The sequence below is a fragment of the Amphiprion ocellaris genome, chromosome 10 (assembly GCF_022539595.1).
Source record: "Amphiprion ocellaris isolate individual 3 ecotype Okinawa chromosome 10, ASM2253959v1, whole genome shotgun sequence".
In the NCBI taxonomy this organism is placed as follows: Eukaryota; Metazoa; Chordata; class Actinopteri; family Pomacentridae; genus Amphiprion; species Amphiprion ocellaris.
In genome coordinates this window covers 23,331,674-23,359,489 of record NC_072775.1, presented here as the reverse complement: position 1 = coordinate 23,359,489, position 27,816 = coordinate 23,331,674, and the positions used below count along the sequence as shown (strand labels likewise).

Here is a 27,816-nt window from a genome sequence, read left to right as displayed (position 1 = left end):
CCATGTCAGTGGTATTAAGATTCGCTCCTTTTCATGTTCCTGCTCATAAGTCCTCTGCTTGCAATGCATGTACAACGTCTGCTGCTCTGAGACTTATCAGAAGAATGCTGACCTCATGGATAACTCTAGCAGCCTTTGTGCTCTTCATCCCAGCAACTCAGTGTTCAAATGGTACAGTATAATTTCAAGCTGTTTTATGCTACATATTCTCTGTGAAATGCTTTTTTTTTTTTTTTTTTTTTTTAATTTGCACTTTGTAGAATTATCTTGTGCAAGTTTCTCAGCTGGGCTGCACAATGGCTTGGTGGTTAGCGCTTTCACCAGATCCCAGGTTCATGTCCTGCCCTGGGACATTCTGCATGGAGTTTGCATGTTCTCCCTGTGCATGTGTGGGTTTTCTCTGTGCAATCTGGCTTCCTCCAGCTGTCCAAAAATATGCTGAGGTCCACTGGTAACTCTAAATTGTCTGTAAGTGTGAATGCAAGTGTAATTGTTTGGGTGTCCCCTTTCTTCGCCCTAAGCCAGCTGGGATAGACTCCAGCCAAATGAGGCAACCATAATGAGGATTGAATGGTGTATAGATAATGGCTGGATGGATGGATGGAAGTTTCTCAGCTGTCAATATATCTTACTGTTGATTGCTTATGCTAATCCTCATTAGTTTTACTGCGCATTTGCTGCACTCAAATTGACTGAATTCTAATTCTCAAATTGACTTTACTGCAAGGTGGAATTAAAAATTACATCAAATACTCAGCTTGCAAACTGAATTATATAAAAGTGCCAAACTGTAAACTCATAAGTCTTAAAAATATTTTTTTAAAAGTGCATATTTTGGGCAAGCAAGGAAGTGAAACTGAGCTGCCGTGACAGGCGCTATTAAAGGCAGTTTCCAGGACATGTATCTCTAGTCTGTTGTAAACAGGAACTGATGTTTTGAAGAAGAGCTTCAGTAGAAAGTAGAGATTTCTGCTAAATGTGTCACATACATTTAAATATCTGAAATAATAATAATAACAATAAACGGTGTCAATAGTTTGAATTTGGGGTAAATGCTTGAAACCAAGTGAGGTACATCAGATCTTCTACTCTGAAACGCCACAAAAGGCCATGAAAGTGTCTTCGAATACATATCAGAGATAAACTTCTGTGTGTCATAATCTAAATATTATTTAATGCAGCATCATTTAATAAGTTCTTTACATTTCTTTCTGCAGATTCCCCATTTTCACTCTCAAACAAGGCCACTGGTTTCTGTTTGTTGAAAAAATATAGCCGCTGCCTTGACTTGCGCTGGACGACTGGTAACCGGATTTTTGTTACCTCAACCAAAAAGTGCTTGGGAGCTCAGGGGAAAAGTGTGGGGAGTGAAGTGAACATCTATGATTGTGACGACAAGAGCGCCCTTCAAAAGTGGGAATGCAGGAATGAAACACTGCTCGCCCTCAAAGACCAGCAGCTCTACATCGAAGTCAAAGCGGATGAATCCATTGCTCTCTCCAGAACAGTGGGGCCAAATAACCACCTCACAATCACAGGGACGTCCAGTGGAGCTTGTACAAGAACACACAGAGGTACAGTATGAAGCTTTGTGTTTATGTATAGATACTGCAAACCTGAGGTGGAACAACACAACAGATGAGAGAGTCAGCTTCACTGTGTTGGGAGCACTCCTCCTTTAAATTAGCTCACATCAGACATTGTTTGCTGCTGTTGAGCGTAATACCACCAGGCTTCTCTTCTTTTTTTTTTTACAAACACCTAATCACAGCAGCTGTTGACTCTAAATGTCAAGGCAAGCATAACTTTTAGAAATGAATCTACCTTTCACTTAATGCTGGATGTGTATCCCTGGAGTAAATCATTAGTAGTAATCAGATGATCAGCCAAAGATATGATTTAAATCTGCCTGAAAGAAATGTTTAACACAGTGTTTTCATATAAAGACTAGAGGGTTTTAATCTAATGCTATCAACCTCTTTTGTTTCTCTCTCTAGAGCTTTATACCATTGAGGGAAATGCATTTGGTAAGCTGTGCATGTTTCCCTTCTTCTACAAAGACCGGTGGTTTGGAGATTGCACAACATTTGACTCCTCAACGAAGCGTAACTGGTGTGCCGTCGAAACTAAATTTGAACGTGAACAGTGGGGATACTGCCCGACTTCTTGTGAGTTTGTCAACTTTAAGTCTCAGAGCAGTGAGGAAGAATTATGTGTAGACAAAATGTATTATGTATATGCCAGCATGTATCTTTTGGTAGATTAATTTAGTTTCAAAGGACATGTTTGACCAAATTAAAGGCTGATTTTCTAAAGCGGCTACCCAACCGATGTTTAGTACATAATGTCTAGTATCGCAGCAGACTGTTAGGCTGCAGAATTAGACTGAAATGTCTGAATGACTTATATACAATTAAAGTATGTCATATCTCTGTATCAATGCACAGCCACAGAACACTGGTCCAAAAACCTGGTAACAGGAGCGTATTACCAGCTGAACACACAGTCAGCTCTGACATGGGCTCAGGCTGAGAGCAGCTGCAAACAGCAGACTGCTGCCCTGCTCAGTGTGGTTGATCCCAGCGAACAGGCCTTCGTCTCAGGTAAGATGCCTCCTGGTGGCTGTTTGCTGATACTGAATCAAATACAAACTGACCAAACATGGGGTGAGTTTGCATTGAAATTAGTGAGAATTGCTTATATTCCAGGGGTTAAACAAAATAATAATTATAATGCAAATTAAGATTAAAGGCTCCTTAAGCTATCACATAACTAACACGCAGTATTGCAAATACTTTTCATCATACAGTGTGTGATCAAACTGTATACTGCACCATGTATGCACCTTTTTGTTAAAAATGGATATTTGAATGCACCCAATAAATATTTTTCCACCCATTAAAGTAGTCAACAAAATATCTTTGAAAACATTCCAACAGGAAAGATTTTCACTCTTCTTCACTCAACAACATTTTATTCTAAATTTTTAGGCCTTGTCCACACGTAGCCGGGTATCTCACAAAACGAAGATATTTTTCTACGATTCGGCCTATCATCCACACGAAAACGCAGATTTACGTCATCAAAAACGATTCTTTTTAAAAACTCAGACCAAAGTGAAGATTTGTGAATTCTCCGTTTTATGCGTCTGCATGTGGACATCAGTAACCGGGGTTTTGCGTTTCGAAACGTCACCGCCTGCGACAAAATATGTTCTTACGTCACATATGCGACCTGTGTTTACATTCGGTAACAGTACGGATGCTCTCACAAGGTTTTGGGCGCTGTTTCTTGTACAGGCGCTTTTTACTTACTTGTTTTTACAAGCCCAGATACTGCTCCACATTCAACAACACAGGCGAAGGACGACGTTAAGGATGGTTATTCTTCACCACCTTGCTAGGATTTGGGGAACTACTGCCACCTAAAGGTCCGCCATGCTTATGAATGTGCTGAAAAACGCACTTATGCGGTTAGGTGTGGATGAAGTTTTTTTCTAAAAACGAGGTGGTGTGTATGTAAGTTTTTTTTCTAGACGGAGGGGGCAGGATATTCGGTTTTACAAAAACCCGGCTACGTGTGGACAAGACCTTAGATGCACACATGAATCAATGCACAGCTGTTTATAATCAACTCATCTTGAAAATGTTTTGGAGCCTGATATTCATTAGCAATCTCTGTTAAGACTGAGGTTCGCTTTGCAGGATACTGCTGCTCTATTTTGATGTGTTTCGGTGGTTCCTTTGTGCTTATTTAGCTGGGATTTCTACTTTTTCGGACTTGTTTTATTACGCAATGCAAAAGAGGAACAAAGTCTTTACTCTGTGCTTTTCCTTTTTTTTTGTCCTTCTCTATCACGCAAACGCGCCTAAACACTCAGCACTGTTGGGCTCAGGGAAAAGTAAACTGTGGCTTGGCTTAGTTTTGGACCCAGAACACGGCTGGCAGTGGTCTGACGGGAAGCCTTTCCGTTATCTGAGATGGGACACTGGTAAGTCTCCACTGGAGGAAAAAAAGTGCCCTGAAGCAATATCCTCTATCATCTGAGCTATACAGATATCCACCTCTGTAGCGTGTCTTTAAGGGAGGCAATTCATGTCAAATATGACCCCTTGTAGTAATGCAAATATAATAGTCTTTGCCATAAATAGTCCTGTCTAAAGCTCTGGGACAGACAAACAAAACTGAAACACAAGGACCAATTTAAAACCTTAACATGGCTCACATGACTGCATATACACTACTGTTCTACAGTTTGGGGTCACTTAGAAATGTCCTTATTTTTGAAAGAAAAGCATTTTTTTTCAATGAAGATAGCATTAAATGATTTAGAAATACAGTCTAGACATTGTTAATGTGGTAAATGACTATTCTAGCTGGAAACGGCTGATTTTTAATGGAATATCTACTTAGGGATACAGAGGCCCATTTCCAGCAACCATCACTCCTGTGTTCTAATGCTACATTGTCTTAGCTAATGGTGTTGAAAGGCTAATTGATGATTAGAAAACCCTTGTGCAATTATGTTAGCACATGAACGAAAGTGTGAGTTTTCATGGAACACATGAAATTGTCTAGGCGACCCCAAACTTTTGAATGGTAGTGGATGTGAAAGTGTTTGCTCATACTGATGAACCCACAGCGATTTATCAGCTGACTCTGCAGTTCTGTTCAGCTCTCTGAGCCATTTTATGATCTTTCTGTTGGTTGTTTTAATTTCTTAAGTCTTCAATTTTACGGTTTTGGTTCTCTCTCCTGGTTCTACTAAGTACATTATCCAGATGCAGGCAGTTTTCCCTGAAAAAAGCTGTGATACACCCACTGTGGACTCCCAGTTTAGCACTAAACAGCAGACAAAGAAAACTAGGTGGTGAACAGAGATGAGCATTTGATGAATATATCTGGATATTTGATGAAACCAAAAGCAGAGCAAAGATGGATTTTGGACTTTATCAAGTATATTGACATTTAAGGAAATGAATGAGTTCCAGCGATTTTGGTGATTTTTGCATTACTGAAACATGAAAGACATTGTGGCAGAGGTTCTATACTAGTAAAGCATGAATCTCAAGTTAAGTCATCTCCTTGTGTAGGAAATCCACTTCCTAATCCTGGACACAACTGTGCATTTCTCAACTCTGCTGGGCAGCACAATTGGCAAAGTTCATCCTGTGGCAAAAAACTGGGCTACATCTGCTACAAAGACGGGACCCCGGCAAGTCCTCCGCAAAGTACAGTCAAATATTCCACTCTATTCTACTCTACCCTCTTCTGGCTTCTGTAATTTTTCTGTAGAAGACACTCTTGCTTTTTGATATCAGTCATTCAGTCTCTGTATGTTTACTCTTATCATCATCAGCTGAACAAGGCTTTTGTTCAAACCCTTGGATTCCCTACAATGGCCACTGTTTCCACCTGCACCGTACTACTCTATCATGGCCTGATGCTCAGAGAGACTGTCGCAAGGAAGGAGGAGACCTCGTGAGCATCCGGAATGTGGAGGACCAAAGCTTTGTCATCTCTCAGCTTGGATATGGTACGTGACAACCCTTGCTCCGTCAAATTACATTCATACACATCACATTTCCAACAGTAAATATGTTTAATGGATATACTGTATATTTTCTATCAGTATAGTAGGAAAACATAATACAAAACAGGTCAGTAATGTGATCACCAACATATTTTTGCGCCAAAATAAAAGATTTTCTGATACATTATCAGCTTATTGTGAATACAGTAATATTAAACTTTTTATTGGTAACAATGGGTTAAGATTGGGACAAATCAAAGTCTGATTTAACTTGGAAAAAGTCCACAATGAAAGTCACAACATGTGCGTTTGAATTTAATCAAAACCCCAATCTCTTCTTAAACTTGGGTCAGCAAATATGTTTTTTACAGAGCTGATTCTGATACTCAAGGACACCGACAACATTATTTGGCAGTGATTTTTTTTTTTTATTAAATGCGATGTATTAACAACATGTGACAGCATTGAAGGTGTCATTTTTAACCGCCAAACTTCAACAATAGCTGAACATTTAAAACAGTGATAGGAGTGATGACACTAGAAAGATCTCCTCTGTTTATTTTGCCATCAATACTTTTCCATCTCCTTTTCTTCTCCAGTTATATCTGCTAGTCTTCTGTTTTCTTAGTCTCTTGATCTTCTATCAGTTTTTTCCCTCCAAAGACCAACTCTTAAAGCTTTGTTTGTTATTGTTTTTTCAGTAACTGTTACATGATAATCTGTGGCTCCCAACTTAGCCGCTAAGTGTTAGCATAGCCTTGACCCCTGTGGAAGTCGCTAACGTCCTGGTTTGTGGTAACGACTGCGCTTTTTGTTCTGTCTTGTTTGTTTCTGTACTTCAGAAAACAAACTTCTTAGTGACAGCATTAGCCTAGCGCTGTCGGCAATATAAGTTCTAGTTGTACTGACAGTAACATAGGACTCAAATATTTACACTACCCTTCAAAAGTTTCTGGTCACTTAGAAATGTCCTTATTTTTTGAAATAAAAGCATTTTTTTCAATGAGGATAACATTTAATGTGGTAAATGACTATGTCTGCAGCATCCACTGATGAGCTTTGGATCGGACTGAATGACAGGAAGACAGAGGGGTTGTTTGACTGGAGTGACCACTCTACTGTTAGCTTTACTAGCTGGGAATATGGGAAACCAGCTGTCGCCACTGAGGGGGAAGACTGTGTTCTCATCAGGGGGGAGGTAAGGAGCACCAAATGAATGTAACTGCACTTCTTCTATGCAGCGCATACATGCTCACTGACATATTACACATTGGGGAAGTGTCATCTAGCATCCTGGCTATATCAGTCCTTAGGAAAAGCTACAAATGCCAAACTGCATTGCTGACCAACGGACCAGCAAAATATATTTTTAAAAAATCTAAACATTTTTTTGTACATCATTCCTGAATATTTGCTTCTAGTGATGCAATCTTGACCTGTGAAAATTAACAAATTAACAACATTTGTTGGATTCAATAATGTTTTATTATTTTCCAAATGGCAGGGGGAAAAATACATTTTAGGTGCTTGCAAATATCCCCATTTTTACTATGGTTTGTGTTATATTGAGCACATAAAGTACCATGAAGTAGTATATAAGAAAAGGTCCACAACAATAATAGTCAATAGACCAACAAAAAATTCTCTGTAAAAACAAACAAAAAAGCCCTAGTCTACAGCTACATTAGTGTTTCTGTGGGGCTGAGGGTAATTGTTATTTGATCATAATTATACACCTAGCATGTTAATAATTAGCAGGTATAATGACCACCACCATAGTTTAGTTTGCTGGTATGCTGACAAATGGTAACTGGTAACACGGGATGGAATGTAATTTGGTTTTTGGAATCTTCCAAAAAAGAGGATCAATTTGTCCTCTAGGAGTGGAATTTCCACATATTCCATACAACAGCAGGTAGGATATCAGTAAAAAGCAAGCAGAAGAAATGTCAGGGGATCACCAAAGCCAGGGCCATTTATTTTCAGGGAACTGTGAAAATTTCAGAATAACCTTATGCTGCTTCACATATTAGATGATGAGATATTTCACTGAATAAGATAAAACACTGAGCTACAGGTAAATCCATACTGTAAGTATCCTCTGGGAACCATAAACAATTTTATGGAAATCCATTCAGTGGTTGCTGAGATATTCCAATAATTTACTACAGAATGAGTGAGGTTTAACTGTTTAAATGTGTCCATATAATAAATGTGTCCACAAATCTGCAAGTGTTTTACGGTGCTTTCATCTTCCAGAATGGGAACTGGGCAGATCGCTCATGTGATGAGAAACATGGCTACATCTGTATGAAGCAAAGCTCCACTGAGAGCAAAGGAGATGAAATAGATCTGGATATTGGATGCAAAGCTGTGAGTGAAGTTAAATAATAATGAACAAAGATGAATTTCACTTTGAAAGACGTAGAGAAGCGAGTGTTACGTGCTGAATGGATGCTTCAAAACCCCTCTGTTCTAATCAGTGCTTCATCTTCTACAGGGTTGGAAGAGACATGGCTCCTATTGTTACTTTGTAGGAAGTGAAACAAAGACTTTTGATGCAGCTAAAGATGACTGCAAGAGCTCTGGCTCATATTTAGCTGATGTTGCAAACGGGTAAGACCATTACCCATGTTCTCATAAATCATGCAAATATTCCTGCAGTACAATGTGGATATGAAGCATACACATGCATGGGCGGTACAGTAAATGTCATGTAATTCATCAGGACTAGAAATGTGAACTGTGTAAATACTTACAGGGTGGATAATGCCTTCCTTGTGAGCTTGGTGGGGCTGAGACCAGAGAAACACTTCTGGCTCGGGCTCTCAAACCAGAAGAACTTTGATGTTTTTGAGTGGACCAACACAGACATGGTGAGATTTACTCACTGGAACACTGAAATGCCAGGTACGGAAAGAAAACTTAAAATACCGTCGTTAGATATTTCAGTTAAGCCTCTCATCCACAATTTGACTGTTGTTTCGATTCACAACTTAAGGTTACAGACAAGGCTGTGTTGCCATGACGACTGGGGTTTTGGCTGGGCTCTGGGATCTGCTGCCCTGTGACAATAAGGAGAAATACATCTGCAAGCATCTGGCGGAGGGGGCAGTTTTCACTGCGCCACCACCAACTCAAATTCCTCCTCAGTGTGCAGATGGTTGGAATCGAGTGGGAACAAGAAGCATTTGCTCTAAGGTACCACTAGTTCATCTTAGCTAAGCTTTTATTAAACGTGTTCCCTAAGGCCAAAAAAACTAGCAGCTCTTATGCTGGCTGCTTCCTTACCACTACTTTAAATTAAGCACTGCAGGCATATTAAATAATGCAAACTGCAGACACGTTTAAGCTCCATATTTCCGCTACTGGCAAATGGGGATGTGTGATGTAGATATTACCACTGACTACTACTAACCTCTGTGTTCTTAATATACACAACCATTCAAAAGTTTGAGATCACTTACAAATGTCCTTATTTTTGAAAGAAAAGCATTTTTTTTTCAATGACCAAAATATTAAATGAATCAGAAATGCAGTCTAGACAATGTTAATGTGGTAAATGACTATTCTAGCTGGAAACGGCTGATTTTTAATGGAATATCTCCATAGAGGTACAGAGGAACATTTCCAGCAACCATCACTCCTGTGTTCTAATGCTACATTGTGTTAGCTAATGGTGTTGAAAGGCTAACTGATGATTAGAAAACCCTTGTGCAGTTATGTTAGCACATGAATAAAAGTGTGAGTTTTCATGGAAAACATGAAATTGTCTAGATGACCCCAAACTTTTGAATGGTAGTGTATCTTTTTTGTTTACTTCTGCTGCGCAGTGATCCAGACATGTATTTATATCCTTCTTCACCTACGTTACTGCTCTACTATAGTTCATTGACATAATTTCATTTTAAATTAAATAAAGTGTTACTTAGAAAATCAAAAACTCCTGATTTGAAAAAAAAAATCAAGTTCTAAGATTTTTAAAAATATGAACATCACACAAAAAGTAATAGAAAGTGTAAATCATGAAATGTGATAAGGTCTGGGTGTTTTTTTTTTTGTTTGTTTGTTTTTTTGCCAGTACATGTAAATGTTTATATTTAGTGAGTTTGTTGTCACATTACCTATGTGGTGTGTGAATATACTTTATGTTGTACACATGTGTTAGACGATGTGTGTAATTTTGTATGTATGTATGTCTTGAAAGCAGACATAATCTGTAACAGGGGTGTAAAGCTCATTTTAGTTCAGGGGCCACATTCAGCCCAATTTGATCTCAAGTGGGCCGGACCAGTTAAATCACAGCATATTAACCTATAAATAACAACTCCAAATTTTTCCCTTTGTTTTAGTGCAAAAAAAGTGCATTCTGAAAATGTTCACATTTAATGAACAATCTTTTACTTGGATTTTTAAAAGAAAATGAGTGCAATTTCAACAATATTATGCCTCAGTTTGCATCATTTTTGCATTGCAACTTAGAGATCACAGTCTATCTACAAAGGCCAAAATATTTAGCGGCAGGTATCTGGAACTGAACAACATAGTATTTTACTTTATGATCAAAACAATTTGTCAAGATGTAGAAATAATTTAAAATTTCTATTCATTTCCACATCTGTGCTGTAATCCTGACCTCCTGAACTGATGCACTATTAACAAAGAAGGTTCAGTTATCCCTCTGCTTTGTAAATGTAGAAAATGTACACATAAAAAATACATAGAAGTTGTCTCAGTGCCTCAGTAATTTTTACACATTGCAAAGTCTCCCCGCAGGCCGGATTGGACCCTCTGGCAGGCCAGTTTTGGCTCATGGGCCATATGTTTGACACCCCCGATCTATACTTTTACACCAATATAATGTATCAAATGTCAGTGTAAAAACAATGGGAAAAAGATCTCTTGCAGTGATGAACCGAAAGAGAATTGTCACCCAAATGCATAGCTTACCTCCGTTTTATTGAGCAGTTAGTGGAAAACTGCAAAACTCAGATTCAATTATTTTGCTCCACACCTGCATGATTGGTAAATGAGTGCTTGTTAACATGTTTATCATATCAATGTAAAAGCTGATGCTCTGTCATCGTGCCCCAAAGTGACCAAAAGAGTGACCCCCAGAAGATAAATAAAATCTAATTCTGTTCAAATCCCTGACTCATATGCTTTACGGATCTGGCGCACTTTAATCCTACACTTCTTGTCTTGTCATGTAGTTTTTCACAGGGCCTCGTTCACATGAGAAGACCTGGTTTGAGGCGAGAGATTACTGCAGGGCCATTGGAGGGGATCTGCTCAGCATCCACAGCGCTGCAGAGCTACGAGTGCACTATCGGTACGGTATAACCTGCTCTACAATTAGAGGCACTAATGACAGTATCATCTGTAAAATACATCTTATTCCAGTTTGAGTCACACATTAGCTGCATTCAAAGATTGTTCTTATTATTTCAAAACCAATTTGTCCTGTTTAACCAACAATAAACATTGGATTATAAGCACAATTGTTCGTAGAAAATCTTAGTAGTGTATCGTAAATGATGAATAAAAACATGATTTAAAAAAAAGATTCAGGAAATGAAAAACAAAACAATGTCTCAACAGCTAACTGTGACTTAGGTACAGTTTTTTTTCAAAACATTTTATATACCCTCTTAAGACCTGGGGTCCACATATGTGGACATAATTTCTTTTCAAAAAGAGTGTATTGTTAATAACAACAACAAAAACAGCAATAATAATAATAATAATAATTAGAAGAAGAATTCGGGTCTTAGGAGGTTAAATCATGAACACGAATCTGAGCTTGTGAAAACTATTTAAACGTAGGACTGAAGCACTAGATACCACTAAAAACAGAACTAAACGTAGCTCATTAACCTGCTGAATCCAAAGGAATTCTGGGTGTTTTTTCACTCCTGTCACATTCTTCCTCACTGTGAGCTCATTGGTCACTGTGATATAACGTAATGGACCTCCATAGAAACAACACAACCACGGCTAGGACAAGAGAAGACTCATAATTATCTTCTGTGCAGTGAAACTTCATTGATTATTTTATAAAAAACTGAAAAACCTGCAGCATTTGTCCAAGTGTTCACAGGTGTTACCACAGCTGGAAAAAGGTGACTCTACATAGCATAGATATTCTCTGAATTTTAAATTTAACTTCTAACATCTCATGTGGTTGTTTGTATCTGATCTGTGTAGGAACAGCCTGCAGTTCAGCCCAGTACAACCACATCATTTTTGTCTCATGACTGTTGGTCGCAGCTGACTCCCTGAAAGCTTTATGGTTAGGTCAAGAAGCACAGATGGTTTCTTCTTTTATTCCTGCAAATGGCTTAGGTACTTTAGTTAAGTGTTCCATCAGAACGATACATCACAGATCACAAGTTCCAGGACTGTCAGAAAGTTAAAAACAATTTTTTTTTTTTGATTTTTATAGTTTCTCACTCTGATAAGTGGTGTAATTTTAGAGATTTTCAAAGGATAAAATTCCCTTGCCAGCAGGTTTTAGGGTTCATCATTTTACATAACCTATTTCAAGATAGAAAAAAAACACAAAGTCACTGAAAGGGATTCATAATGGTACTTCCACATAAGGCAACAAGAAAAGAGAGCTCACACAGAGCTCAGAACTCCGCCATGGCTGCTCAGTTGTTGTATGATTTCCTAATAATCAATTTTTAAAAAACATTTGTGGTCTGCAGCGGTTGAATTGTAGCAGGACCGCAATCATGCAGTCGTCAGCAGGCAGTTGACATAGTTTTCACTTGCAGTCATGGTTACAGTGACGCTGGGGTGGTCCCCCAGTTAAGCAATGGAGCGCCCCGTAGCTTAAGCAGGTGACCCATAAACAGGGCTATAGTCCCCGATGCAGCGGCCATGGGTTTGAGTCCAACCTACAGCCATTTGCTGCTGCTATCCTTCCCCCACTCTCTTCTCCCTATGTTTCCTATCTCTCTCTACTTACAAAAATAACAAAGGTTAAAAAATATATATTATATACTGTTAACATTTTACATTCTCTGAAATGGTGTGCTGCCTTGGCCGGGTCTCCCACGGAAAAGAGATTTTTAATCTCAAGGGACTTCCTGGTAAAATAAAAGTTAAAAAAAAAAAAAAAAAAAGCCAAAAAAGAAAAAAATTAACTTGAATAAATAAATAAAACAGTTACAGTCGTGCCGCTAACTCGCAATGATACAGAAATCTTAAACAAATCTGTGGCTCCAGACTACAACTACCAAAATCTAATCATTTGCACTTTGTGTCATTACTGACCTTCCCTGTAAATTTCATCCAAATTCGTTAATCCATTTTTCAATCATGTTGCTAACAGACAGACAGACAAACAGACAAATCAATGGCAATCATCACATAACTCCGCCGCATGCCTTGGCGGAATAGTAAGTGCATTGCAATTACAAAAGTACATTACCAGTAATAGTAAGAGTTAGGCAAGTCTGTTGAAAATAGATCTATGCCATGTTAGCAAGATTTGAATTCATTTTTGCCATTTTTGCCTTCATTAGATGCATGCAAAAATGTCTGACAGGAAAGGTGGGGGAAGAGACTAGGGGAGGAACATGCAGTGAGGCTCTGGCCTGCTGGGAAGCAAACATGGGACTCACCCACCATGATTTTATTTTGACAAGCTTAAGATATTGCCTGAAGAGAGAGAAAACATTCAGATATTTTAGCTGCTTTACTGGAGAACAATGACACAGCATCATCAGATAGCCACAAAATTAACAGAAGCTCTGGAATAAGTTTGAATGGTCATGTTAAAAAGTAAAAGAAAAAAATATTCTTTGTTGTACTGCAGTGGTGGAAAAGGCTGGATTGGACTTCATATTGCTGATACAAACGTTGGTTTTGTCTGGAGTGATGGATCCCCGGTTAGTTAACTATATTCTACTTTTTGACAATAGATTCTCTTCCCAAAGAATGTTGTAATGACAATGACGCAATGCAATTCTGTTGTTTCTTTTCGTTCACAGCTAAATTACCAGCACTGGCAGGAAGGAGAGCCAAACAATCTTAATAATGTAGAACACTGTGCTGAATTTTTAATACATAACTGGGATGAAGACGGGTCTTGGAATGATGCAAACTGTGATCTTTACAATGACTGGCTGTGTCAGATCCGTGCAGGTACAGTTGAGAAAAAGTGCACTGAATACCTTTGATCTTTTCTGAAGATACAGTACTTTGAACTGTCTTTAATACGCATGCTCTTTCATGCATCAGTAGTGAAGTGAATGTTTTCCTCATGCTGCAGAATGTCCGACCAACAAGTCTTTATCGGAACACATCTCGAATAAAACATTCCTATCATGGGTTAAGATTTGATGTTAATTTAATAATTAACACAACCAAAAGGACATACTTTAAAGAATACATACATATGGCATTGAACACAAAACATATGAACACGGTAACTGGTTTTTCTTGCTGTAATCAATCCTACTCTTTTTCCTGGATGATGCAAAATTTGCTCCTCATGTGATTTCAGTACAAGAGGTGGGGACAAAGATTACAGTTCTCATTCTCTGCCAAAGACACCCCACAAAAAATCACTTCAAAGTTTATCTGAAACTAACATCATCTAGAGAAATCAAATCATTGTCTCATACATTCTTTGACCAAGACCAAAATTACCTATTCTTTTTTAGCTGAGCTGTAGAATTCCATTGTACAAGATTATACTCAAAATGCAGAACAGCTTGGCAGATTTAATAATGAGGTGAATGAAACTGACACCTATTTGTGTTCTTATAGGAGTGACTCCAAAGCCACCTCCAAATGATACAGCAGTGGGTAAGTAACTACAACACATATAAACCGAGGATAACTTCAGTCACTTTTGACCTTTAATGTCTATTAGTGGCTCTGGGATTTTTCAGTTTATATCCCTGAATGTGGCACAGTCAAAAAATGACAAGACTCCGTCTCCAAGCATTCCTGCCACTCTTGGAACGCTCCCTGGAAGTCCCTGTTCTTAAGCACATGCATTGGATCTCCGCTGTTTGTCAAAACTGTGACTCTTTACCTTGAACTTCATTTTGGGGAAAAGGAAGAAGTCGCAGGGAGAACGATCGTGTTGGTGCACCCAAAAAGTTGTGTATTTTCAACACACTGTGGGCATGATAACACCTGCAACAGCTCAGGTTGTTTAAGCTGAATGTTCTCCCTAAGACAGACGACTCAGAATGTCACAGCGGAACTCCTGTTGCTGTCTGACCCTAAGGGGACACATTCATGGTGTACAACCCTGCAAATGTCTAACGAAACACTGAGCATGCTCTTGGGTGTGCATTGTTCAGTGTTGAAGATTGTGGGTTGCTGTTAATTCTCTGGATCAGAGCCATAGACCCAGCTGTTATCACCAGCTTTTATTCTTGACATGACGTTAAGGCACTTTCACGCAGAATTTAATATTTGTGCAAGTTTGAGGTCACAAATGTGCACCTGCAAGTGGTTAGAGCAGGACTTTGGACCATTCCAAATGTGGCAGGAGCACTGGGATCGTTCTATCGTTGCACGGCCAGTTTTTGCTACATTTGCTATGATTTTTGCTTCTTATAGATACAGTCTTTTTGATGGAGTCAGTGGTATAACCACTAAAATCTTTGTTGTTCATTTTCTTTTTGATCTTCTAGTGTCAGAAAATATTAAAAAATATGAAAATACTGAAACAGTGGCATCTTCAGGTGTCTTGTTTTGTTCATCCTGCAGTCAAAAAAAAATCAAAGATATTCAGTTAATTAAATTTAAGACAGAGAAATATATCAAATTTCCATATTGGAGCAGCTGGGACCAACAAATTGGTGCCATTTTTGCTGAAATAATGAGTTTTTGAGATTGTTTAATGTGTCCAGACAAGTTGCTGCACCTCAAATTTAAGTGCAATATGTTTCTAAACCTTTACAGACTATAACACCACTTCAGATGGCTGGCTTGAATGGAGAGGGAATCATTATTATATTAACAGAATGTCAAAGTCCGTGGAAGAAGCTCGTACCTTCTGTCAGAGGAGGCACGGTGACTTAGCATCGGTCAACAGTAAAGAGGAAAATGCGTTTTTGTGGAAACAGGTAGGTATTTTCTGGTTAGTCCGACAGCACATTCAAACCTGGAACTTATTTAAAGATCATTAACTAGCTAGACGAGTAGGCCTTAAAGCTTGTTTGTATTCCTGTGCTTGTGGTTACAGATATCCCGGACCTATGGGGCATATTATATTGGTTTGTCAGTGGATCTTGATCGGTCATTTTGGTGAGTGCTAATGAATGCCATAAATCTAATACAGTGAAGTGTTGACCCTAAAGGTGGAAAGAGGGAACTATAAGGTCTACTGAAGATACTTTTTGAACATTAATTTTATTTTCTCCTTGTTAGGTTGATTGGTAATAATGCAAAAGCCTTGTCCTTCCATTTAAACAAGGGTTGTTCAGGCACCAGTGTTCACCAACTCACTAATTCTGCTCATGAACACATTCCAACCATTTTGTTTGTCAGTGTTTCAACATTTTTCTTCTGTTCATTTATCTTCCAAAAAAGCAAACATTTTTAAAAAAGTATAATATCCAGGGATAACTGTTTACATAGTTACACATTGCAATTCATCTTAACTGTTTGTGCTTCAAGGTGGATGGACGGTACTCCAGTGTCATTTCAAAAATGGGATGACGAGCAACCTAATTCTAATGCCTTTGATGAGAACTGTGTTGTTATGACTTATTACATGGGTGAGTAAGAATGATAAGCTCTTACATTAAAGAACGATCAACTCTAGATAAGATGTCTGGATAAGATATGCTTCTCTAACATGAAGACATTACCCGCTAAATCTTTGCTGTTCTCGCAGGCTTCTGGCGTACGACTAACTGTGGAAGAGAGACTCAGTTCATTTGTAAACGAAGGAGCACATCACCGGTCAACAGCACTCTAGCCCCAACGGTTACTCCTCAAGGTGGTTGTGGAATCACATGGGCAAAGTTTGGCTCAAAGGTCAGAAGTCACAGTCAGTCTGCAAATCTTGAAAATCATTAATTCGGGTCACCTTTCAAAATCACAAGACTTTGTACTTTACACCTACAGTATATTTAAGTTAATTTAACAAAACCTCGTCATAAACTGTAAAGTAAAATTAACTGAAAAATATAAAAACATCAAATCAACTTTATCGAATGACGATAGTTGATGAATGATGATAAAGCAGAGAGGAGATACCTTGTGACTTACAGATTGCTACTTTAACACTGCGTTGTGTCCTTAGGTTCTCAGTCAGATCTACCCCTCATTTGTCATGTCTGGTTTCGAATGACCAACAAGGTGACGGCCAAATGCAAAACTGGAGGCTTCAAAGTGGTAGTAAACAAGCAAGCAGGGGACATGGTTATGCCCATCTTTCATATATTGTCTACGGTTACACCGGCAAAATAAAGAATTTAGCTACTTTCGATACACACTCACAGAGCATTTACACTAACATTCGATGTCACTTAGAAATGTCCTTACTTTTGAAAGAAAAGGAGTTTTTTTCAATAAAGATAGCATTAAATTAATCAGAAATACAGTCTAGACATTGTTAATGTGGTAAATGACTCTTCTAGCTGGAAACGCCGGATTTTTAATAGAATATCTACATAGGGATACAGAGACTCATTTCCAGCAACCAACACTCCTGTGTTCTAATTCCACACTGTGTTAGCTAATAGTGTTGAAAGGCTCATTGATGATTGGGAAATTCTTGTGCAATTATGTTAGCACATGAACAAAAGTGCAAGCTTTCATGGAAAATATGAAATTGCCTGGGTGACCCCAAATTTTTGAACGGTAGGGTACGTAGAACAACTACACTAATACTGAATAGGGATCCTCTGCGCTCTAAGAACAGCCTGTATTCTTGGTGGAAGGTAGTCTAGAAAATGTTGTAAACAGTCCTTCAAAATTCTGCTCCATGTTGGCACGATTGCATCACATTTTTTGCAGATTATTCAGTTGCACATTCATTCTGCTAATCTCTCCATCTACTACATCCTAAAGGTGTTGTGTTGGTTTCAGATTTAGTGACCGGCAATATCACTGAAGTCTGCTGATCTTGTTGTCTTGATCATAAAACCATTTTGAGACTTTTGGTTTAGGGAATTCTCCTAATGGACATAGGTGTTAGAAAATGTTAAATTGTGGTCCTAAAAGGAGGTACATTGCCAGTAGCAACACTCAGATAGGCTAGGCTGTTGACACAAGGCAGTTAGGAGTCATGGATTTATGCTTTTGATACTCTTTTATGAGCTTATCATCAAAAAGTATCAGTCTGGGCCACATTTTCCAGGATTACACTTTTGATGAACCTGCAGCCACAGTAAGCTCAGATTTCTGCTCATGATGTGAACATTACCTGAAGCTCCTGTACTTGCAGGATTTTATGCAATACACTGCTGGCTAAAGTGTGCCTTATAAAGTGCTCTCTGAGTGCATATGGTATAAACCAATGACAGGAATTTCCTAAATTTTGTATAATGACCACTATATAGGTGTGTGAAACAAAACATATTAGTTGTGAAAAGAAATATTTGCTTGTACCGTTTCTGTTACAGGTGGATTTTGTTGCAGTTGTGGTCAATTAGTATTGTCAACATCAACTCGAGAAACACACCTCTGTGCTGCTGTCTTCATCAAAGCAGAGATCATAAATTTCATGCTAACTTATTTCATAATGAATTTTTTTTGTCTACAGTGTTACAATGTCATTAGTGACCGGAAGACCACCTGGGAAGAAGCAAGGAAACAGTGCGTTATGATGCGAGGCAATTTAGTCTCTATTCCCACAAGAAGTGTCCAAGGTTTGTTTGTTTATTCTATTTTTCTGTGTGTACTTAAGATAGTCATAATGAGATCGTCATTATTGTACAACATGTTTAATGTATTGAACATTAAACCATTCTAAATGATGTGTTGACAAATCAGGTTACCTCAATAAAATCAAATCATCCTGGTTATACTGTTTTAATCTCCATCCTTTCTTATTAACCCTCTGAACACCAAAACCCACCAGTGAGTTTGAAAGGCAGGTCATTGTTGTAAAATTCACCAAAATTGAGATTATATGCCATAATCAGAAACTGTAAAAACAACAACAACAAAATAATTGAACAATGGAATTTTGAACTTTATTTCAGTCATGAAACTATTCCATTGGTAAACTTCACTCACTCTAAGCTTAAAATTCTGATACATCACGAAAATCACTTTATTTTACACGTTTAATCTAAAATGTCACCAATATAAATCCTTTACATTAATCTGATTCTGTAATAAAACAAACAAACAAAAAACTCTGCCATCATTAGCACAACAAAAAGCAATTTGTGACTCAGCTGGGAACAACATTCATCATAGAGCAACCATTTCCCCCCAATAATAATAATACCTGTGGCCACTTAGAAAAATATTGTACATGTTGATTGCATGTACAGCATTTTTCAAATTTTGTAAGATAAATATAGACAATAAACTTGCGTTTTTCCTTGTTATATGCTTTATGACGTTATACTAGTTACACAGCACAGGAGACATTTTTTGAGTTCTCTCTACTTCTAAAGCTGCCGAACTTTGTATTGCAGTAAAAAAGAAAATATCAGAAAAAAGAAAAAAAAAATTCCATAGTGAGTAGAAATGTGACAGCCGTAAATACCCAGAAGCTGTTTGAGGTTCCGAGGGTTAATTTGTGGTGATGTATTTTGGATGTCAATATTCTTTCGATTTTTTTGCTCTGTCTTCAACATCTTAATAATGTAACCATAAAACAGCAATTTTCACTTTGACATATACTAGTATTGTTTTAATAAAGGTATCATACCGCATATAATATGTTAGAATTCTTGTTAAATTTAGTAAAATAATCTGAAAAATGAACTATAATGCTTTATTTCTACCTTTGAAATTTCCAGCATTTTTAACCACCAAATTGGTCGATATAACGGCTACAGACCTGTGGATAGGTTTAAATGCTGTCAAACAAGATGGATTTTACTGGACTGATGGAAAATCACGGAAATACACCAACTGGGGTTATTCTGTAAGTATGCACAATATGTATATTACAGTGATATGTGATGTCGAAGGGTTTCGTCACCTCGCAGTTGGGTGTGGTTACAGGTATGAGAGGAGACGAAACCCATCAGTGATGCATGGTTGGTCAGAGCTTGGTATCGAGTTCTGACTATGAGCTTTTTCTGTTGTTGGCATGGAATAAAAACACTGAAGTGTTTTTTTGCTAATATCTTGATTTTAGAAACATCAGCGTCGTCCTGGGACCTTTTATCAGAGATGGAATGAGGTAAAATTTACCAAAATGAATGTAGTAGTGCTACTGTCTAATTATTGTGGTATTTCAGGGCAAATAAAAGTAGTTTGTTCATCTTATCTAATTTTTGTGTCATACTGAAATGATCTTCAATCCTAACCACTCACTCTGACCTTTGTTAACCAGGAAGACTGTGTTGTGATGACTACCACTTCTACGCTTGGCATCGGTAAATGGATGGTTAAGTCTTGCAATGACACCAGTGGATTTATCTGTCATAAAAATCTTGGTGAGTTCATCTCTTTTCTGCTTCAGGATTTTTTCTAAAATTCAGTCCTAAAGTGTTGTTTAAGTGCTTTATGTCTTACATTTAAGTCCAAAAGAGCAACTGGTTTGCAGCACCATTGTGTTCAAACAAGTGTGGACCTAGTTACATCCCACGTAGATGAGTGTTTTTGTTCCACAGCAGTAATAGGTACACAGATTCGTAAATAATGGGCTTCAAAATTTATCTCCCTGTGACAATGATATAATAATGAAATGATAATCCATTCATCTTGTTTGATGTTCATCTTGCTCTTGACAGACCCAAATATCCAGTCTCCGCCAGACACAATAGATCCCAACATCTATGTACGCGTGGGAAATGACAGCATTAAGGTTGTGACTCAAAATCTGACCTGGTATGATGCCAAGCGACGTTGTGAAAGCGAGAAAGCCAACTTGGCGAACCTACGAAATGAGTGGACACAGGCCCATCTTGACCTGGTGGCTATGAATCTTAATGCTCCTCTTTGGATTGGACTGAACAAAAACCAGGTACAAGGCTCCAAAATTACTGTGCTGTCACATAACAATGAATAAACTAATAGCCAAATGGTCACCAAAATGCTAAAATGATGACTTAAAGGAATCTGTTTGAAATATGTTAAATAAGATATCCTGTTCCTTTTAAAATATTTTCCAACTACACTTGTAAAACAACATGATCAAGTGTGTACATTGGTATAATATATCTATACTGGTGTATACAGTTTTATAAAAGCATATTAGTATTGATGAATTTTAGTAGCATGCTAAAAAAATGGCTTTTTTTTTTTTATGACAGCAGTTTATCCATCCTTGCTTTCAGACTGGAGGTTATTTTAGGTATGTCGATGGCTGGCACCTGAACTTTGCCACTTGGGCTGAATATGAACCAAGCAGGAACAAACCTTGCGTGTACATAGGTGTGGATGGAAAATGGAGGACTGCTTTCTGTAACCAGACCATGAACAGTGTTTGCATGCTGTCAGCAGGTATGGTTGTCATCAAGGAATACAGTCCATCAGTCATGCTCACTAATATTGCCAAGTATTCAGTGCTTATTAACAATGCTATGTTCCAAAACAAGAAAAGCTCTCAGAGAGAACTCCTCCAAGGTTGTTCATTCCTCAATTTGTGTATTCAGAAATCACGAGCAACATAGATCTACCCACAAAACCAAATAAATAAATAAAAAATGATCTTGCGGCAAGCACAGGTGTGTGTTATGCATACGTATGTTATGCACAGATAACGAACTGTGTGATTGAAATATGTAGTGGGCGGCGTGAATTGATGCAGGCAAATGACAAAACGTTTACTTGTTTCCATAGTTACATTGACACCGTGCCGCAATCCATGGAACAAGACTATAAGTCGCATCACTGCCAACATCTAATATGGTGGTCCCTGTATCATTTCTGATTTCCCTGAAAATTTCATCCAAATCCGTTTGTCCATTTTTGATTAATGTTGCACACAGACAAACAGATTCGCAGTTCACAGACGGACAAACATATGCCAATCGTCACATAACTCCGCCGCGTTCCTTGGCGGAGTAACAATACACGTTTCCAGTAAATTAAAGTTGTTTCAATCAATCCAATATAAATGCTCATATACTGGATTGATTGGCAAGCAGAGAGCGTTATGGGAGTTCAGTAAACAACAAGCACCATGACAGAGAATTTTAGGATACTTAGTGTCATATGGCCAGCATTGTTTTGTTTTAGATATTGTGTCAAAATCCAACTTATACCCTCTCATTCTGGCACATAATTGACGACAGATTTAGAACTAGAAAAGCACTCAGAGAGAGCAAGGTTGTTCATTCCCCCATATGGCGTTGTCAGAAATGCAGGATATGGAGTGTAGGTAAAAATTCAAAAATCAAAATTCAAAATCTATCGTACATCTCTAATCACTATGTGTGGAAGACAGCTTCACCGTCAAACCACACTGGCTGATTTTAGATTTTTGCACATCATAATGTCTTTATGTCAGATGAGGGGTAAGAAGAAGCCACAGCTCAGTCTCAGCTCACAGGTTGTCCACTGTGAGCTGAATAGGTCTTACAACTGTAAACTTTCCTGTTTAGGTTTTGGCCACAGTTTTTTCAAAAACAAATCCAAGGAATCCAAGTCAAGATTGGTTCTTTATTTATCAGTACTGGCTTCAAAAACCGAGTATGGATCTGACTGTATTGAAGATAGATGGTTTTCCCTGGAGTACACCTCTACATTACTTTTTTACTGCACTGCAAACACTCCTTTAGTGCAAGAGATGTTCTTTAACCGTATACCCATGTTGAAGGGAGATTTCAACTGTCTTTCATTACAGAAATTATCCTTATTTTCTCAAAAAGTCTGCTCACTACAACACTATAGACCTCATCCAGGATTCTCAGAATACAACGAATGCAAGTTGACTGCACTGAATGCAGAAAGTGTTGCCATTAGGTGACTATTATAGTATCTGTCCTTCACAGATGTGGCACCAACAGAGTCCACCATGTTCCCAGGACGCTGCCCTGAAGATACAAATGTAGAGTACCAACAGAGTTACACCTGGCTGCCATTTAAGGGTCACTGCTATTTGTTTATCACTGATGAAATTGAATGGGCAGATGCAGCTAGCAGCTGTGTCAGGCATGGTAAGAGACACTCTGGAAAACAACCTCAGTTTTAGATCAAGTGTAAAGTGAATGTATGATGTGTAGTTTAGGTCAGTAATGTGAACAAATAGCACCAGTTAGGCCTTATGTATTTATTACTTTTTACAACCAGACTGTTTTTTGTTGTGAAGGTGGAACACTGGTGAGCATTGAAGAGCCCTCTGAGCAACAGTTCATCAGAAGCAATGTGGAAATATTTCAGGATGGCCAAGCCTCTTTCTGGATCGGACTGTTCAAAACCTATACGGGTTTGACTTCAACCTTTGCTCCTTTTTAATAAAACCAGTTTCAACAAATGATTGAAACTCGTCATCTGTGTAATATAACTTCCTGCTAATAAAAGTGAACCAAAACCAAAGACTTCTTTTGGTGCAGAAAAGTGTAACTCCGATTCACAGCTTTAAAATGTTGTTTACAACACGTGTAAATTGCCAGAAGTGACAATCGTGACACTGAGTTTTTGTCTCCAGGGACGTGGATGTGGTTGGATAAAACAGTCTTGGACTACACTAACTGGGCTCCAGAAGAGCCTGAATCTGACTATGGAGCGATCAGAACCTCAGATGGGACTTGGAGCACCGGTCGCAGATGGCACGACAGAGGATACATCTGTAAAACACCCAAAAGTAAGATCATACCCACATAGACTACTGTTCAAAAGTTTGGGGTCACCCATACAATTTCATGTTTTCCATTAAAACTCACACTTTTATTCATGTGCTAACATAATTGCACAAGGGTTTTCTAAACATCAATTAGCCTTTCAACACAATTAGCTAACACAATGTAGCATTAGAACACAGGAGTGATGGTTGCTGGAAATGTTCCTCTGTACCCCTATGGAGATATTCCATTAAAATCAACCATTTCCAGCTAGAATAGTCATTTACCACATTAACAATATCTAGACTGTATTTCTGATTCATTTAATATTATCTTCATTGAAAAAAATACTGCTATAGAGTGGGTCAGTCTTAAAACTCTGTTGTCTGAAAAGCTAATAAAATTCACACCTACAGACAATTTAGAATCACCAATTAACCTCAGCATGTTTTTGGACTGTGGGAGGAAGTCGGAGTTCCCAGAGATAGCCTACATATGCAAAGGGAAAACATGCAAACTCCATGTAGAAAGATGCCAGGTCAAGAGTGGGACGTGAACGGGAGATCTTCTAGCTACAACGTGACTTTGCTAACCACCAATCCACTGTGCAGCCTCAAAATATGAACAAACAAACAAAATACATTTTGAATAATGTGCCTATTTCAAACTCAACATTGGATCATTTGCTGTGTCTCATATTACAGGACAGATAATATTGGATTTCTATAGGTTGCATGTTAGAACAGTACACTGTAGTACGGAGGTGTCAAACTCATTTTAGTTCAGGGGCCACATTCAGCCCAATTTGATCTCAAGTGGGTCGGACCAGTAAAATAATAACATAATAGCCTATAAATAACAACAACTCCAAATATTTCCCTTTTCTTTAGTGCTAAAAAGTACATTCTGAAAATGTTCACATTCAATGAATTGTCTTTTACCTGAATTTTTACTTGAAAAATAATTACAACTTTAACAATATTATGCCTCAGTTTACGATTTTTGCATTGCAACTTACAGATCGCAGTGTATCTACAAAGGCACAAAACATTTAGTTGAAGGTATCTGGAACTGAACAATAAAGTATTTTACTTTTTGATTGAAACAACTTGTCAAGATGTAGAAATTATTTTAAATTTATATTCATTTCCACATCTGTGTAGTAGTCCTGACCTCCTGAACTGATGCACTATTAAGGAAGAAGGTTCAGTTGTCCCCCTTTAAACATAAAAAAAATACATAAGATGTCTCAGTGCATGAACAATAAAGTTCCACCAAACTAAATTCTTTTGTACTAAAGCTGCTGACTGACATTATATTGCACAATGTTCAATGTCTTTAAATATTTTCACAGTAAGGATTCCTTTTTACCTCTGTAATTTTTACACTTTGCAAAGTCATCCCATGGCCTGGATTGGACCCTCTGGCGGGCCTGCTTTGGCCTGCAGGCCTTACATTTAACACCCTTGCTGTAGTAGAAGTGGAGCTGATGAAATTACACACTGACAGTCTCTAAAAAAGATCGATTATCTAACCACTTTCCATTCTTTCACCCCCAGTACTGAGCACAGATCCAGAATCAAAACCTGGTAAGTCACACATTTCTGTCTTCTTGAATTGTGTCATTCTCGAATGATTTATCGTTGATGTGCTGCTTATAATGTGACATTCACAGTCAAAAACCATTGAGTGCAATAAAATGTAACTTAATCAGTGGTATTTTCAGTGTAATGTTGCTTTGAACTGCTTTAACGGATGACCGTCTTGTTGTGCAGAACCTCATGGAGGTCAGGATCAGCGCAGTCGTGTCCACACAAGCCTGGTAGTTGTGCTGATCATTACTATCACTTCTACGCTGATGGTCGTTGCATTCTTCCTCTACAAGAAGTCTCCTCGTCCCTTGCCCACCTTTGAGAATCCGCTCTACTTCAACAGCGAACCATCTCCGCCTGATGTGGTTGACACCAATAAAATGATAGAGAATGCAGAAAACCCTGAGCCTATTTTAACCCTGTGATTTTTAAAGTAGCAGAACTTAGTGGGACCTAAACTTTACGGCATCCCAGCCTGATGTATTAGACTTTGATGCTTTATTGCTTGTTTTTTTACTACATACAATATATATTCAGGTATTTAACAGTATGTCACCAAGTGTGAGTTTCAGTGGAGTTGGCAATGTCTAACCTCATGGAACAGAACAATTTAGGCTCTAGGATGTCTCAATGGGAATGATTAGTATTTGATTTTCTCTTTTACCTGTGACTGAATGTATATAATTGTTACATGTGGGGCTTATATCCACTAGATGCTGTTCATTGCTTGTACTCTTGACGTGTAAAAATATCACTGCCTGTCACTGTTAAATAAACATTTAATTTGCCATTAAATGTTGCTTATTAATTAAGCATTTTTGTTTATTTACCATCATGCTCTCTTTCTAGGTAAAACAAATGACTTGGTAGTGCTACTGTGCAACCTGTAAGTATGTATATAACTCTCATAGTTTGTTTCAAGCACATTCCACTCTGATAGATAAAATGACGCATGATTTCCATAGATAACTATCCATACATCTATGGTGTGCAGGATAAACTGTATAAATGAGAATGTTGTTCCCTGCTTCCTCCCCCCTAAATCATTTAGCAGATTCATTCATTTCAACCTTGTGTGTATTGAATAGCAAGAAATATGGACAGAATTTATTCAGAGGCAAAGATTTCAAGACTAGTTAGCGCTCTCTAGTGTTATGTTTCAACACTGGGCCACACACACTCATAAAAAATAATAAATAGCATTAAAAATGACACTACAGACTCCCTCTTCACATACCATATTAGATCAGGAATAAATGTGTTATGTCCTCACCAAAGATGAGGCATTCAAAAGCTTAAAATTTCCATGATGAGTCTGTTGTGTTACTTTCAGGTAGCGCATTTTTATGGGAACCCGGACATTATTTATTTTTATGTCAAATATGTTTTGAAATTATTAACCCTTAGATGCACAAGTGGGTCAAAAATGACCCGGTGTGTTAATTTTCTTGCAATATATTTGTAATGAAAAGTTTTTATCATTTCATAGACCAACTATTCCTCAAAAACTTTCTTTTAACATCTTTCCTTTAAATTTTTTTAAGTTACCTTTTATACTTTTAATGAAATTGTAGTATTTGTATTACTACCCCAAGCTCTTTATTCAATTCAATTCAATTTTATTTATATAGTGGCGGTTACAGTTCAGATTGTCTGAAGACGCTTTACAGAACCCATTTATCACTGATAAGATCATACAAGAGGTGATATGATGAAGTGCACAAACCTGGAGCCACAGAGAGCAGCAACAATTGCAGGAAATGAATGAAAAATGACAACAAAGTGGATGTTGACATTCTTCTATTGCTGTTCTGTGTGATATTCTTCTTTTTCAATTAGCAGAATGTTCGAAATCCGCTATAAAGCGAAAAATAAACATATTTCAAACATGAAATCATTCTTGTGTGGACAAAAATATAATACAAACAAAAATACAAATGATTATTTTAAACCAAAATGACAAAAATGGCACAAACACACATTGATTCTTATACAGGTCATTTCTGACCCACTGATGGAAGAGTGTAGATCCAATCACTCGTGCATCTAAGGGTTGAAGCCGATTTGGAGAACAGCTGGATGTTGATATATCATGCTATTGTTTTGATAGAGGCACCCATTTCATAAAATTCACAGATTTTGTTCCACTGTGTCCTGGTGAGTGAGCATCTGTCCACGTTTTGTACATCATGACTCCTGGAGCTTTTATCTTCTGTTCTAACTCTGGTTGTTTAAAATGTTTATTTTGAAAAGTAAGCATTATGGGAATTTCTCTCTAGCCTATGAGGAACTTATTACTTTCACACAAACTTATAATGCATACATATATTTGTCTTTATTTGGTTTTGTGATGTATAAAGCGATCAAACGGACTATACTGCTTTTTGAAGTGTTGAAATGTTTCCTGTGTAATAATAGCAAGTAAGTAGCAAAATGTGGGAAAAAGTAGAAGTAAAGTAGTAGAATGTTAATCTTGAAATTCAAATAAGAATTTATATTTGTAGCATAGAAAGAGAGAAACGCTCAGTGTTATGAGGTACAACAGCTGTTGAGCTCATGTCAAAGGTTAGATGGATCAACTAGGCCTGGTCACACAGTTTTATCCCGTTAACTGCTTAAAAACAGGTTTCAATGACCGTGATTTTAATCTAAATCGACTGACTCACCCCTGTCTAATGTTGCACAATTGTTTAAACCAAGGAAGTCATCTGTGCTGCTGCAGCAATGCATTGACCGGAAAGAGAAACCCACCAACAGTTCACTAAGCACAAACTTGACCCAGACGCTTCTTCCTCTT

The 27,816-nt window shown here is 37.9% G+C and overlaps 1 protein-coding gene across 1 annotated transcript; it reads left to right on the top strand.

The window, feature by feature from the left end:
• The first annotated feature begins 20 nt into the window (after nucleotides 1–20).
• Nucleotides 21–25,814, top strand: LOC111571322 (macrophage mannose receptor 1-like). Its single transcript, XM_023274436.3, has 31 exons — nucleotides 21–171; nucleotides 1,218–1,574; nucleotides 1,998–2,168; nucleotides 2,448–2,603; nucleotides 3,881–3,991; nucleotides 5,094–5,231; nucleotides 5,360–5,536; nucleotides 6,577–6,731; nucleotides 7,793–7,906; nucleotides 8,034–8,149; nucleotides 8,295–8,443; nucleotides 8,535–8,734; nucleotides 10,747–10,865; nucleotides 13,359–13,431; nucleotides 13,534–13,687; nucleotides 14,315–14,353; nucleotides 15,467–15,630; nucleotides 15,750–15,811; nucleotides 16,184–16,284; nucleotides 16,404–16,546; nucleotides 18,279–18,384; nucleotides 19,492–19,619; nucleotides 19,836–19,880; nucleotides 20,034–20,136; nucleotides 20,434–20,666; nucleotides 20,980–21,145; nucleotides 22,639–22,803; nucleotides 22,956–23,072; nucleotides 23,295–23,450; nucleotides 24,987–25,016; nucleotides 25,203–25,814. The coding sequence occupies exons 1-31, from the start codon at nucleotides 105–107 to the stop codon at nucleotides 25,442–25,444; spliced, it is 4,257 nt and encodes a 1,418-aa protein (XP_023130204.2). The 5' UTR covers nucleotides 21–104; the 3' UTR covers nucleotides 25,445–25,814.
• Nucleotides 25,815–27,816: the final 2,002 nt, after the last annotated feature.